This window comes from Diaphorina citri, unplaced genomic scaffold, assembly GCF_000475195.1.
Source record: "Diaphorina citri unplaced genomic scaffold, Diaci psyllid genome assembly version 1.1 scaffold1258, whole genome shotgun sequence".
In the NCBI taxonomy this organism is placed as follows: domain Eukaryota; kingdom Metazoa; phylum Arthropoda; class Insecta; order Hemiptera; family Psyllidae; genus Diaphorina; species Diaphorina citri.
The window spans coordinates 38966-54946 of NW_007378687.1; the positions used below are offsets into that span (position 1 = coordinate 38966).

The 15981-nt window shown below is 37.1% G+C and overlaps 3 protein-coding genes across 4 annotated transcripts; 2 read left to right on the top strand and 1 right to left on the bottom strand.

The window, feature by feature from the left end:
- The first annotated feature begins 587 nt into the window (after positions 1–587).
- LOC103515011 lies at positions 588–1847 on the top strand. The gene is made up of 3 exons (XM_008479930.3): positions 588–775; positions 1166–1685; positions 1797–1847. The coding sequence occupies exons 1-2, from the start codon at positions 714–716 to the stop codon at positions 1626–1628; spliced, it is 525 nt and encodes a 174-aa protein (XP_008478152.1). The 5' UTR covers positions 588–713; the 3' UTR covers positions 1629–1685; positions 1797–1847.
- Positions 1848–4862: 3015 nt separating this feature from the next.
- Positions 4863–6389, top strand: LOC103515012. The gene is made up of 3 exons (XM_026827837.1): positions 4863–5286; positions 5811–5933; positions 6032–6389. Exons 1-3 carry the CDS (start codon positions 5028–5030, stop codon positions 6247–6249), a joined length of 600 nt encoding a protein of 199 aa, XP_026683638.1. The 5' UTR covers positions 4863–5027; the 3' UTR covers positions 6250–6389.
- An 800-nt stretch (positions 6390–7189) lies between these two features.
- On the bottom strand, positions 7190–15925 carry LOC103515017. 2 transcript variants are annotated; one of them, XM_026827836.1, is made up of 5 exons: positions 15755–15925; positions 15102–15249; positions 14929–15005; positions 14023–14283; positions 7190–7631 (listed from the first exon to the last, which is right to left on the bottom strand). In XM_026827836.1, exons 1-5 carry the CDS (start codon positions 15897–15899, stop codon positions 7216–7218), a joined length of 1047 nt encoding a protein of 348 aa, XP_026683637.1. In that variant the 5' UTR covers positions 15900–15925; the 3' UTR covers positions 7190–7215. The 2 variants fall into 2 exon arrangements, with proteins under 2 accessions (XP_026683637.1, XP_026683636.1); XM_026827835.1 differs by lacking the exon at positions 14929–15005 and adding an exon at positions 14663–14735 and having other exon boundaries at positions 15098–15249.
- Positions 15926–15981: the final 56 nt, after the last annotated feature.

The window sequence follows — 15981 nt, forward strand, 5'->3', positions numbered from 1 at the left end:
GAATAATGTTGGTTTTTTTTTTTTTTTTTTTTTTTTTCGATAGTGGGATTCGAACTCAGAACCTTCAGCATGACAATCAAGCGAATTACCACTAGCCTAACCGTGTCCTCCTTTTTCCAGAACTGTATGTGTATTAGGATTATTAGGGGTGTATTATTCCATAATTATGTCAGAACAAGGTTAGAGGACATAAATTATTATGTTTTTGCAGAGCTTAATCATCATTAATTTGTTAGAGGAAATTTTTCAATGCCTTGTTGTGTTAAAACTACGTTACCTATTCCTATTATTAATGAGTTGAATAGTGACATTTATGAGATGAAATGAAAATCAACATGATACTTTTGAACGTATTTAAACTGGGAAAATGCTTGAGACCCAGGTATAAAACAAGGTTAGAGGACATAAATTATAATTATTATGTTTTTGCAGAGCTTAATCATCATTTGTTAGAGGAAATTTTTCAATACCTTGTTGTGTTAAAACTACGTTACCTATTCCTATTATTAATGAGTTCAATAGTGACATTTATGAGATGAAATGAAAATCAACATGATACTTTTGAACGTATTTAAACTGGGAAAATGCTTGAGACCCAGGTATAATCTGGTTAGACTGCGATTCATAAAGTTCTCTTGGGATAATTAAAGACGATCACTCCTTTCTAGTTCTAGAAATTTTTCAGTTGATTTGTTCCTGTATTCTCAGTCAAGATGAAGAGTCGTTTTATTGTAATGGTGGTTTGTCTTATGATGTGCAGTAGCGTTTTAGCCTCGTAAGTTTTATTCTCTTTAGCTTAGTACCTAGATAACCTACGATAGAACTTTTACAGATTCTTACAAATAATTAGATCTTGAGGTATCATTTTCCGGAGGTTACGTTTTATATGTTCCTACTGCAACAGAACTTTTACAGATTCTTACAAATAATTAGATCTTGAGGTATCATTTTCCGGAGGTTACGTTTTATATGTTCCTACTGCAAGGAAAATAGAACTTTTACAGATTCTTACAAATAATTAGATCTTGAGGTATCATTTTCCGGAGGTTACGTTTTATATGTTCCTACTGCAAGGAAAATGACAATCATTTTATATGTTCCTACTGAAAGGAAAATGACAATCAATAAATTATAAATTTCGAACCTTTTTCGATTTTGTTTTTAGGTTTGGCCCCAGTCGGCTAACCAGTAGGGTATCCAGCATACCCAAGGAAAAGGTTCAACTTAACTTGCCCCAGCTCCCGAATAATTTTCTTCAAAAACAACCAGGGATGCCAGCCGTGGGTTCTGAGCCTGGCCTGCTGGCTAAATTACAACCCGTAGTAATCATGATGATACAAAGAGTACAACAGGCTGTCCGCGAAACAATTAAAGAAATGATTGCCAATATACTCAATTTGATTCCGATGAACTATAAACTAAGTGCGTTGAAGATCTTCACTGATCTGCAAACTTTGCTGACGAAACTGCCAAATGTGCATTCCAAGAAAAACGAAGCAGCAAGACAATCAGCAGCCCCTAACAAGAGAGCGGGAGATATCGAGGATGAAGACAATGAAACTGACGAACTGTCAGCTGATGATGAAAATAATGTTGATGGTGATGAGGATGATACCGAGGAAAATTAGGAACACCTAATTTTCCCCGCTTTTATAATTTAGATTATAGAATTCTAGACGTTAAAACTTCATGATGAAAATAATGTTGATGATGATGAGGATGATACCGAGGAAAATTAGGAACACCTAATTTTCCCCGCTTTTATAATTTAGATTATAGAATTCTAGACGTTAAAACTTTATCTATTAATATCTTTGGTCAATGACCAAACTTTTATTCAGAAAAATATCTTATGCGAAAAAATAAAATAAAATTGTTAAAACCTGTTGAGAATATTTGTTTTCTTTCTTGATTTCCTCGGTACGAAATGCGAACATTGATATAGGTATGATCTAAAATATAACGAGTACCGTCTCCCTAAATCTTCATTTAAGTTCGTAGGTATGATCTGCAAAACGGATATTTCCAACCATTTCCGGATTGTGAAAGTAGGTTCCCTCTAGCATCATGTAATAGAAAGTAAAAATATGAGAGAGTTCGTAGGTATGATCTATCATATAACACGAGACATAGACATTACATCATACCCAACATTAGAAACAATTATGGAGCATCAACTTTCGAACATCAAATACCTAAATTATTAAACGAATTACCAGCCTAGGAACTTAAAAAAAAAAAATCTACTACCCTATGTTAGATCTCTAAACTCTCATTGCTAGAATATTATCGAGCAAAAATTAAGACATAGAGGTACCTAATATTATCTACTGTATCGCTACTACAACAGCCAAATAGAACTTTCTTTCTCAAGAGAATTATTACTCCGGAGGTCTGAAAGTCCCGAAATCCAAGAGAGGGCAATAACAAGATAGGAGCAAACCAGCCGTTCCGAGGTCGAACCTTATCTGTTTAGGATAAGTTCGCCCCGGGCGGGAATCGAACCCACAACTGCACGACTTAGTGCTTACAAAACAGAGGTGCTACTCTCCAAGCTAACTGAGTTGGCGAACCATTTTCAACTGTTCATTAGAGATGTGAACAATTCTGAGCTCCATGAATGCTATTTGACTTTTGCAAAAGAACATTTTATTGTTAATGTGGTTTAAAATAAACTTTTATATTATTATTATCTGCAAAACGGATATTTCCAACCATTTCCGGATTGTGAAAGTAGGTTCCCTCTAGCATCATGTAATAGAAAGTAAAAATATGAGAGGTTTTAAGAGAGCGGTAGATAAGTAGGTAGGTACCTAGGAACTAAAAAAAAAAAAAAACTCTATTACCCTATGTTAGATCTCTAAACTCTCATTGCTAGAATATTATCGAGCAAAAATTAAGACATAGAGGTACCTAATATTATCTACTGTAAAAACAATCAATTAATACAAGATAACTGTAATGAATCGTAATGAGTTAAAGACTAATTAAGATTTATGGAATTTGTATTTTTACAGCTGCTTAAGTTGTCAGACAATGGAAAACTTCAAGCTCATTTAACTTTTATGATCTATTTTGATGGGTATTTATATTAAACTAATTTATAATCACCTATCATGCAACATTGGGTACCTACTAATTAAGCTCAGTTCTCAACTACGTAGTTACAGCTGCTTAAGTTGTCAGACAATGGAAAACTTCAAGCTCATTTAACTTTTATGATCTATTATGATGGGTATTTATATTAAACTAATTTATAATCACCTATCATGCAACATTGGGTACCTACTAATTAAGCTCAGTTCTCAACTACGTAGCAATGAAAAGAAAATGAAATTAAAAATAAAAGAATTCTATCTATCAAGAAACAATGAAATATAAATGAAACTTAAGAATAATGAAGCTCGCCATTTTTATTTCGTAGCAATGAAACAACTGATACATTAGACTCCTGTGGTCTGTGTCGTAACATGCCCACCCGTTAGTCTCAAGTACCTATCAGTTCTTTTTATCTGCAATGGTTTCAAATTAATTTTCATTCTGTACCGACTGGATTATTTTGTGTTCACAATAAGCACCTGAGAAATAAAAAGTAATAGGCAATTATCAAGTGGATCAGGCACAATATCATGTCTTCTGACGAAGTGTTTCTCATATCAAAGTGTTTACCCCTTCATGTGAGTTTAATTACAGTTAGAGGCAATTATCGAGTGGATCAGGCACAATATCATGTCTTCTGACGAAGTGTTTCTCATATCAAAGTGTTTACCCCTTCATGTGAGTTTAATTACAGTTAGGAATTTTTTAGCCCGTAGTTTACTCGATCGTGGTTTTGGTTGGTCAGAGTAACATGGTGTTCCGATTTTTCATGGCCTGACATAAAGAGCTAAAGGGGTGAGGTGTACTGAGGACTTAAAGGTCAAACTGGGACATAATTAACATGTTTGTTGCCTCTTAGGAGAAAAAAAATCCCCCAAAAACCAGTTTTTTTGGCACCACCACTGTCGTGTTCCTGGTTAAAAGACCTTTAATTTGATATATAGGTCGACTAGGTTTGGATAAGTGCTTCTATGGGGTCAGACACACAGACAGACAGACACACGGACGACACCGAAGCGAATACACTAGTCCGTCCCTTATGCCTTTTATTATTACTATTGTAATTTAATAAAGGAAGGGCAATTATCGAGTGGATCAGGCACAACATCATGTCTTCTGATGAAGTGTTTCTCATATCAAAGTGTTTACCCCTTCATGTGAGTTTAATTACAGTTAGTTGTAAAGTAACTTCCCAAGATCAATAGGCTGTTGATAACAATGTGTGGTTAATATGATAATACTCCCCTCTCTCCCTTGAAAATGACTTCCCAAAGATTTCAATGGAATCAATAGATCACCATGAACATTGAATAAGGAATAGGTATAAACTTTAGATCTTACTTGGCCAAAAAGATGGAAGGTTCTATCAGCTTGGACCAAGGCAAAAGTCCATACTGAGAATGTGCAGTCCAGAGTCCAGCCACAAAACCTGGTACACCAATGGCATTATTGACTCCCTTTTGTGCTCGAAAATCAATTGAGTCCAACACTTGACCTTGTCTGTGATCATAGATCAACATAAGACCACCCCTGTAAAATATAAAACAATAAAGGATACATTATTAATATTCAGATTATTTTAAAGTCCAATCATCTCTCCACATTAACTATTAGTTCTATGTATGTTTTCTTATTACCTATAGGTCCTATAGCATATTACTGAATAGACAAAATAACCAATAATTTGTATTTTCAACCTGAGGGCTTGTTTTCCTCTGCTCATGTACTTATAAAAAAAAAAAAAAAATCAAGGGGTATGTGTTCACAGCAACCTGCCGAACGGTTTCTCGCGTGGTTTGTCTGGTTTGATTCCAAACCAACCTTTCGGCGACGTTTTAAATGGCCCGATCAACATAGGAGTAGGAAATGGTGATAATGTCAAAACAAAACCACCAAAAGCGGCTGGCACTCAGTATAAGGCGAAGAGTATGGAGAAACCAATCCCAGAGAACCAATATACAGATACATCTGAGATCCAACCAAGCAACGCACCATGGGCGAATTTCCTAGACGGGTTAGGAGACTTTGTAGGTTGCTTGAGCAATAATGACCTCGCTCTCAGAGTACTACAATACGTACAACCAAAAACTCGAACGTGTATACAGGAGAAACTCGCATGCATTCAGTCTTGTTTGGAAAAGAGTTTGAACGGAATAGAAAAGAGTTTGAACGGAGTGGAAAACGCAGGCGAAAGTGGAAACCACCAGTTCCGAAGTAACCTGAACGTCGGTACGAATGGTAAAGGTAAAAAGGTTAAAGGCGCATTCCTAAAGATGAATAACATGAATAAAGTTCCTATTGAGACTGGAAATCTAGACAGTGATGAGGATGAGGGTTTTGACGATGGAAGCGACCTGTTGCGTCAAATCAATGCTATGAAAGCGGCCAACCAGAAGACACCAGAGAAAGTTCCACCTCAAGCTCAAAACCAGAAGAAAGTTCCACCTCAAGCTCATGCTTATACTACCAGAGGGAGAGAGATAGATGAATGAGAAAAGAGACTGAAAACAAACAGACTAAACAAGTTAACATAAGTAAATAAAATTTTAAAAGACAATTGAGATTCGACATTCAACAAAAGAGTTGAACAGTTGAACTCCAGCGCTCGTAGCGTAGAGTCAACACCTCTCTCGCGATCTTGGTCTGACGATGGGAATCTGAGTATTCCCGAAAGCTCACCAAACTTTCTTTAGTTGAATAAGAAAACGCAGGCGAAAGTGGAAACCACCAGTTCCGAAGTAACCTGAACGTCGGTACGAATGGTAAAGGTAAAAAGGTTAAAGGCGCATTCCTAAAGATGAATAACATGAATAAAGTTCCTATTGAGACTGAAAATCTAGAATTGTCTTTTAAATTTTTATTTTTCAACTCCAGCGCTCGTAGAGTCAACACCTCTCTCGCGATCTTGGTCTGACGATGGGAATCTGAGGAAATCTAGACAGTGATGAGGATGAGGGTTTTGACGATGGAAGCGACCTGTTGCGTCAGATCAATGCTATGAAAGCGGCCAACCAGAAGACACCAGAGAAAGTTCCACCTCAAGCTCAAAACCAGAAGAAAGTTCCACCTCAAGCTCAAAACCAGAAGAAAGTTCAACCTCAAGCTCAGACCCCGAAGAAAATTCGCGTTAAAAGAGTATCACAAGGTTGACTCTTCTGACGGCCACGGAAAACTGTAATCGGAAACCAGTTTCTATTAAAATAATTATGTTGTTACATACTACATATTATTCGAACCTGGGTAAAAAATGAAAATAAAACAAGAACTCCAAATTATAAACATGTCAAAAATACTATGTAAATAAAATGCTCTATTCAATAAAATATAAAATTCAGAGTGTAAAAATATATCTAAAATAATAATATGATTAAATGAATAAATAGTAAGTACCTAGTTTCTCTTTTAACACTGATACATATTTATTAGATTATTAGAGTGTGAAGCACATTTATTAAACCGTAAGTAAATGTAGAATATACATAATAAATAAATCCTAAGATTCTTAAGTAATCTCTGTTCAGAAAACAACTACTTGTTATCACAGTTAATGTCAAATAGCTGCTCAGTATAAGAAGCAAAAAATAAATAAATCCTAGAATGTACATGTATACATTTGTATACTCGAAACAATTTCACGATTAAAAGTAAGATTGTCAGAATGACACGAAAGGAATGACCTTAAAATAAATAATTATTTCAATAATTATTTGCATTTATTAACACAAATACTTTCCAAGTCGGAGTCTGGCGTCGTATAGGAGAGAAAAATGAAGCTCGCCATTTTTTTTTGTTTTTTAAGAGGTTTGACAGAGGGAACTGTAACTGCTATGGTCTTATCGTCCCGAAATCGAAGAGAGAAGGAAGACAGGATAGTTGAAATATTTGTAATCGGAATATGATCGGATTTTTTTTTTTCGATAGTGGGATTCGAACTCAGAACCTTCAGCATGGCAATCAAGCGAATTACCACTAGCCTAACCGTGTCCTCCTTTTTCCAGAACTGTATGCGTATTAGGATTATTAGGGGTGTATTATTACATAATTATGTCAGAACAAGGTTATAGGAAAGTGCATATCTCAGAATATGTTATTCTGTTCTCGACGTGTTTCCTCGGCTTAAAACACAACCGACTTCCCATAGCCTCGAGAGTCCGAGTATGCGTGAATGCTGTCCGAAATTTTCTCGATAATATTCGAGCTCGGATAGGGTAGAGGCGCCGAAATGTCCAGGTTCAAATGGAACGTATTCTTGAGCGTCAACAATTCGCTGGTCGGCAGTTGTGCTGGGTGCCACTGTTCGCGAATAATATGTGGTCCAAGGATACGCACACGGGGTGCCTCAATGCTCTCACTCAGAATTCTGTCTTCAGGGGAAGCAAAGTGTTTGGGTGCGAATGTCTCTTCGTTGCTCGACGCACTGTCTGTGTTGCTAGGTAACGGAGTGGTAGGGTTGTTGAGGGAATATTGGGGTTGATTGGTGTTTTTGAGAAGACTCAGGAGCGTTTGAATCCCGTCGCGAACATCGCCACTACCTGAGGAGAATTAGAAGGTAGAAAGATTCAAGGGTGCCAGCCTATTTAGCTAGGAGGGTATCTGCCTTGTAAGCAAAAGGTTGCGGGTTCGATTCCCGCCCGGGGGCGGATTTTATCCTAAACGGATAAGGTTCGGTCTCGGAACGGCTGGCTTTCTTCTATCCTGTATTCCTTCTCTCTTTACTTTCGGGACGCTAAGACCTTAGCAGTTGCAGTTCCTTCTAACAAACTTCTTTTTTTAAGATTCAAGGTCAGATACGTTTATATTTATAATGTACTAGCTGTTGTGCCCGTGCTTCGCCACCGTTTAGAATATTTTAGTAAGAAAAAAATTCTCCGACAGTAGGAAACGGTCGCGCTGCGCGCTCCCGGGGCTTCGTGGTTTGTGCATGAGGTCGCGCTTCGCGCTCCCTTGGCTTCGCCCCTGAAAACTAATATCGTCCCTGAGTCTTGTCTCGATCGAAGAAATGAAAACTCAAAACTGAAAGCGAGAGAAAATATTAAACGTAGGTAGGAAAAGTTTTGCTGGCCTCAAAGTGTGTTCCCCGGGTATTTCTTATGGGGGGACTAAAAAACGTCAATATCTCGGGAATGGTTGGGAATTTTAAAGGTCTGATAATTTTTTTGGGTAGATACGACAATTTTACTGGGGGTCTTCAGTTACACTTTTTCGATATCTATCATAGTTTTCTCTAAACAATTCGGACAGACATACATAAATACATGACCCGTCCATATTTCCCTTTTATATATATATATAGATGACTAAATTGTAAATGTCTACGGCCACACTTCGAAATTATTGGGAATACAGAATATTCGTCGGAAAATTTAACGGTTGACACTTGACACCGCCTGAGAAATAGGTTCATGTTAGGGTGTAGATATCAAAAGTTAAGAGACACGAAACTCCCATTTACCCCGTATCGAAATATAGAACCATTTGAGTTTGTCAAATTATTTGTCTGGATTCGAACTTACCAAACACAAACCGTCTACCAATTTTTTAGCCCGTAGTTTACTCGATCGTGGTTTTGGTTGGTCAGAGTAACATGGTGTTCCGATTTTTCATGGTCTGACATAAAGAGCTAAAAATGTGAGGTGTACTGAGGACTTGAAGGTCAAACTGGGACATAATTAACATGTTTGTTGCCTCTTAGGAGGATCCTTATCTTAAGGTCGACCACAACAAAAATTCTTCTATAGGGGTGAGGTGTACTGAGGACTTAAAGGTCAAACTGGGACATAATTAACATGTTTGTTGCCTCTTAGGAGGATCCTTATCTTAAGGTCGACCACAACAAAAATTCTTCTATACTTTTTTTCAAGTACCTATCAGTTCTTTTTATCTGCAATGGTTTCAAATTAATTTTCATTCTGTACCGACTGGATTATTTTGTGTTCACATGTGTCTCCTCTTGCCCATCTGATGAGAGACATACTACGGATCGGCATGCTACGACATGGACCACTTGAGTCGAATGTAGCGGTTGCTTCACTGCTACAATATAAGTACGGCAGCGAACTTCATATATGTACTTATCCCCATCCATGGCAAAAGCTCCATCTTTTAAGGATGGGTATATCATTTGTTGAATATTTATTTAATTGAGAGATTTACCTATACCAAATAGGTACTAATAAATGGAAACTTAATAAATAAAAGAAATAAAGTAAATTTACTTACCAGGACCTCCCTCATCAGAAATGAGCTGTAAGGTTGCCGCCAGCTCCTGATTGGTGATAAGTTCTTGTTCCACTAAACTTGATAGCCAGGATTTCAGGGCCAAATTATGAGACATGTTTGGCAGAACGTGGGCTTTTGAGTCCATCAAACTACGGGTAACTTCAAATCCTTCCCTGGGTATAAAGAAATATTATGAAATAATGAAAATAAACATCAGAATAAATAAAATCAAGTTGATATCTGATATCTAAGCACCTGAGAAATAAAAAGTAATGGGCAATTATCGAGTGGATCAGGCACAACATCATGTCTTCTGATGAAGTGTTTCTCATATCAAAGTGTTTACCCCTTCATGTGAGTTTAATTACAGTTAGTTGTAAAGTAACTTCCCAAGATCAATAGGCTGTTGATAACAATGTGTGGTTAATATGATAATACTCCCCTCTCTCCCTTGAAAATGACTTCCCAAAGATTTCAATGGAATCAATAGATCACCATGAACATTGAATAAGGAATAGGTATAAACTTTAGATCTTACTTGGCCAAAAAGATGGAAGGTTCTATCAGCTTGGACCAAGGCAAAAGTCCATACTGAGAATGTGCAGTCCAGAGTCCAGCCACAAAACCTGGTACACCAATGGCATTATTGACTCCCTTTTGTGCTCGAAAATCAATTGAGTCCAACACTTGACCTTGTCTGTGATCATAGATCAACATAAGACCACCCCTGTAAAATATAAAACAATAAAGGATACATTATTAATATTCAGATTATTTTAAAGTCCAATCATCTCTCCACATTAACTATTAGTTCTATGTATGTTTTCTTATTACCTATAGGTCCTATAGCATATTACTGAATAGACAAAATAACCAATAATTTGTATTTTCAACCTGAGGGCTTGTTTTCCCCTGCTCATGTGCTTATAAAAAAAAAAAAAAAAACTAACCTTCAAGGGGTAGTTATAGTTTTGAATCTGCCAATAAGAACAATGCATAACTCAAATAAAGGGTAATATTTAAAAATGATCTTACCCTCCAATTCCAGTTAAATGAGGACTTATCACAGAGATACAGAAAGTGGTTGCAACAGCAGCATCTACAGCATTGCCTCCAGTCTTCATAATATCTGCACCAATCATAGAACATCTCTCATTGTCACTAGCAACACTGCCATGAGGAATAACCTATTTAGAATCAAAAGTGAAAACAGGTAATTTCAACAAAATAATTCAATATGCGTACCATGTAGGTACCTATCTCATTGATGATTTGATCAACTCCAGAGGTAGGTACACTCCTGTTTGTACACAACCAAGACATTACCTATGCCTATGAGCGGCTAATGACCTTAGCTATAAAAAAACTCTCTTCTTTTTAAGAAATAAGAAATTAAATAGGTAGTCAATTAAATAATTAACACAATACTTATAAATGGTAAGTACTCACTTGGTAATCCCCATATTGAAGCTGTATAAATAAAACAACAGATACCCTATCTCATTGATGATTTGATCAACTCCAGAGGTAGGTACACTCCTGTTTGTACACAACCAAGACATTACCTATGAGTGGCTAATGACCTTAGCTATAAAAAACTCTCTTCTTTTTAAGAAATAAGAAATTAAATAGGTAGTTAATTAAATAATTAACACAATACTTATAAATGGTAAGTACTCACTTGGTAATCCCCATATTGAAGCTGTATAAATAAAACAACAGATACAATAGCTGTGATCGTGGAGAAGAAGAATATTATTATCTTCAAGTTCTTATTGTCTTGACTGTTTGAATAGAGAGGTGCAAGCTCATTCTGTTGATTACTGGATGTGATTCCTGGAATAGTAAAAAAACAAGACTTTTTTTACATATATGTACTTACATACATTCAAGAACCTATAATGTATGTACCTACACTTATTGTTGAAGGTGTACAGAATGAAATAACAGCTTAGAACAAGTCACATATATGTACATACCTACTTACATACATTCAAGAACCTATAATGTATGTACCTACACTTATTGTTGAAGGTGTACAGAATGAAATAACAGCTTAGAACAAGTCAATATTAACCTTTAAAAGGGAAGTCCATGAACCTCCCTTAAGACATTCTGACTTTCTATGCAACAGGTGTCAGTCAGATGCCCCTGAAGGATATGTCTAATGTTTTGACTTGTACAGAGAACACCTGTAGGTATTAAAAAGACTGATACAGTCTAAACTTTAATATTAAAATGTATGAATTAAAGGCACTATTTACTACAAGAAGCTTGTGGTTTACCAGCATTTGTGGAGTTTATGGAGGTATCTTGTGTACTCATTCCCATTTTGAAAAGGAATTGCCTGTGATGCTTGGGTATTAAAAGAACATTAGACCTATGTATTGTCACTATATGCAGATTAGATGATAACTTTAATCAATTCCTTTATGTTATTTAGAGAGAGAACTATTGCCAAAGACAATACTTTCTTACTGCTTTCTAATTTTCTATTTTATTATATTTTCCTTTTTTAAAAATTCGCGGGTTCTTTTTATCAGTCCTGTTATTTCTCACAGCCAATCAAAATTCATTTTTATATTTGAGAAGATAGCCCATAATTATTTAGAGAGAGAACTATTGCCAAAGACAATACTTGAATACTTTCTTTCTTACTGCTTTCTAATTTTCTATTTTATTATATTTTCCTTATTTAAAAATTCGCGGGTTCTTTTTATCAGTCCTGTTATTTCTCACAGCCAATCAAAATTCATTTTTATATTTGAGAAGATAGCCCATAATCTCAGCAACTAAAAAAGAAATCAGAAATAAAAAATCCCTTTTTCCCTCTTTCTCAAAAAATCCCTCTTGATAAATGAGACTGCACAATCACTCCCCGTAGTCCCCGTCTCGTCTGCTACAATGTGCAACGGTGCCTACAAAAAAATACAAACTACAAAGCTCTCTAAACTTTTGATTCAAGGAGGGAGTGAGAGTACTGAGAGTACAAGGAGAACTTTGAAAGGAAAATGGGAAAATCCGAAAACGGATTTTTTTTCTGATTTTCATAAATAATTTTCAATAGGTATGTAATCTTTTTCTTCTAATCTTTTATCACTTGTCTAGTGTGGTGTTTTAGCTTTGATTTTCCATTTTCCTGTGTCTTTTCACTCTTTTTTTTTTCTCCTAGTTAATTTTGTGCGTAATGCGTATAATCACTCTTATCAGTTTTGATGTGTCTTTAGCACGTGTATCGTTTATCCTTAGCTCCTCGGAGTCCTGTTTTTCAAAAGAAGCTCTCTTAACTTTTGATTCAAGGAGGGAGTGAGAGTACAATACAAGTGAGAACTTGCAAAGGAAAACACGAAAACGGATTTTTTTCAGATTTTGATTTTTGATAAATCATTTTCAATATGTACCTAGTAATCTTTTTCTTTTAATCTTTTATCACTAAACTTGTCTAGTGTGGTGTTTTAGCTTTGATTTTCCATTTTCCTGTGTCTTTTCACTCTTCTTTTTTCTCCTAGTTAATTTTGTGCGTAATGCGTATAATCACTCTTATCAGTTTTGTATCACTCTTATCAGATTTGATGTGTCTTTAGCACGTGTATCGTTTATCCTTAGCTCCTCGGAGTCCTGTTTTTCAAAAGAAGTCCTCATTATACATCCGCCATCATTTTCAGAGAAATCAAGAGTTATCTGAGTTATGTTGAATCAACTGACACAATCAGCAAAACAATGAAGGACTTGAAGGTAAGTGACAGTTAACCATTTGAAAATGTGCATGCATGCAAACTAGAGTTCCACCTAGTTTTTCAAGGTTTGTTTGAATCAAAAGCATTTGCTAGACCACAAAAGTAAGCCCCCAAGTTCATATTTTCTTACTTGTTATGGCATAAAGTTATTGTGATGGTTGAGATTTGTATTTGTACCAAGCCTTTGCAAAAGCTTCAACCCAGAGCCCTGAATAGTCCCTGGAACTGAGGGGTATTGAGGCATAAGTAGGTCCTGAAAAGGTGGGTATTGAGGAGTAGCTCCTGAAAAAGTGGGTATGTATGGAGTTAGGCTAGCCACTCACTATCAGGTACACCTGATCAATTGAGTATACCTGACATCTGATGAGCTCACAAACTATCAGGTAGATCTGACAGGTATGGCTGAAAAGGTCCATCTGTCAGGTGTACCTGTTGTCAGGTCTACCTGATAGTGAGTGGCTGGCCTTAGGTTATATCCTGGGCCTCACTCAGGTGCACTGTCCTGGGTCCTGGACTCTTCCACCAGAATCACCAAATTTGAAAGGTCATGTTCAATACAATCTTCACTTCTAAACGGATAAGGTTCGGTCTCGGAACGACTGGCTTTCTCCTATCCTGTATCCTGCTTCTCCTGTATCCTGCTTCTCCTAGCCTGTATCCTGCTAAGACCTTAGCAGTTGCAGTTCCTTCTAACAAACTTCTTTTTTTTTTAAGATTCAAGGTCAGATACGTTTATATTTATAATGTATGACTAAATTGTAAATGTCTACGGCCACACTTCAAAATTATTGGGAATACAGAATATTCGTCGGAAAATTTAACGGTTGACACGTTACACCGCCTGAGAAAAGAGGTTCATGTTAGGGTGTAGATATCAAAAGCTAAGAGACACGAAACTCCATTTACCCCGTATCGAAATATAGAACCATTTGAGTTTGTCAAATTATTTGTCTGGATTCGAACTTACCAAACACAAACCGTCTACCACACACAGCTCCAGCCTGTGTCAATATGACCGGTGTGGACAGGGTGGGTACAAACCCTCCATCCTTGAGATCAGTAGGCCGTGTATTCTCCACGGCATTATTCAACAGGTAGCCGCCACTGGTCAGGAATTGGGAGCCCAGAATAGAACCTAGGCCGGAAACCACGGAGACGAATAGATCATTGGTATCAGTGGTGGAGACTGTGGCTCCGGACACGAGGGGCCATGCGTCCAACTGGTTCTCTGAAAAAGTGTTGAATGATAAATAAGGGCTATTTCAGAAAGAACTTCGCAAATTCACATTTCGCCCTGCGAAAAAGTTATGACAATGATGTCATGGGTAATAGTTACAGAGGAAGAATCATGGGCGTGCGTTGAGTGCGAAGGGCATCCACTCGTAAAATTTGTAGCCAATACCAAATGTCAGCCTAAAGCAATCACCCTGTTCAGGGCTGATTGGGGCTGACGAAAAACGCCGACCCCGTTTTTCACGGGGTGCACGGGAAAGAGTGTTAGGTATTTGTTGGTTTCTGTCCAATATCTCAAAATAAATGCTTTAAAAAAAGTATCTAAATCAGAAGACAAGTGAACAGTCAATGGGAAAGACCTGTTTCTAGCTTACCGGAAAATGCCATTGATAGAGATATAACCAGGGACGGACTAGAGCTGTTCACATGGGGAAACGAATCAATCAGATAACAATCACCCTGTTCAGGGCTGATAGAGGGGCTGACGAAAAACGCCGACCCCGTTTTTCACGGGGTACACGGGAAAGAGAGTTAGGTATTTGTTGGTTTTTGTCCAACATCTCAAAATAAATGCTTTAAAAAAGTATCTAAATCAGAAGACAAGTGAACAGTCAATGGGAAAGACCTCTTTCTAGCTTACCGGAAAATGCCATTGATAGAGATATAACCAGGGACGGACTAGAGCTGTTCACATGGGGAAACGAATCAATCAGATAGTATAATCACTCTTATCAGTTTTGATGTGTCTTTAGCACGTGTATCGTTTATCCTTAGCTCCTCGGAGTCCTGTTTTTCAAAAGAACAATCAGATAGGGTCCTCCTGAGCCCGCGCCTGACACCAGGATGTTGTAACCTTGGAATGTTGCCCGAGCACCTGCATTCCTTTTAGGTTCATACGAGGCTACAAACTGAGAGGGCAGCCATTTGGTTAGGGTCGAAGCCAAGGTATTGTTGTAGAATGCTGAAATAAGTGACAAATTATTTATTTATAGACCAACCTCAGTGGTGGTTGAGTTAACGCGTTGGACTTTGGATCTGTCGTTTATCTAGGTGTAATAATTGGGGAACGATATTTGTGACAGGCATTTAAGTATGCTTAACACAATTAAAAATTCCTGTGAAAAAAAAAAAAAAAATTGAGAATATTGAATTATTTATTTGTAGACCAACCTCAGTGGTGGTTGAGTTAACGCGTTGGACTTTGGATCTGTCATAAATAAGGTCCTGGGTTCGATTCCCAGAGACGACAAAAAATCGCACTAATGTTTCAATCGCAAATATTGCAGTAGGTTACTTTGTGGTATTCTCGTGTTGATTCAGCACCTAAATTGGAAGTATCCTCTTGCCCATCTGATGAGAGACATACTATGGATGGGCATGCTACGACATGGACCACTTGAGTCGAATGTAGCGGTTGCTTCACTGCTACAACGCGTTTTGAAAATAAATAAAGTAAATTTACTTACCAGGACCTCCCTCATCAGAAATGAGCTGTAAGGTTGCCGCCAGCTCCTGATTGGTGATAAGTTCTTGTTCCACTAAACTTGATAGCCAGGATTTCAGGGCCAAATTATGAGACATGTTTGGCAGAACGTGGGCTTTTGAGTCCATCAAACTACGGGTAACTTCAAATCCTTCCCTGGGTATAAAGAAATATTATGAAATAATGAAAATAAACATCAGAATAAATAAA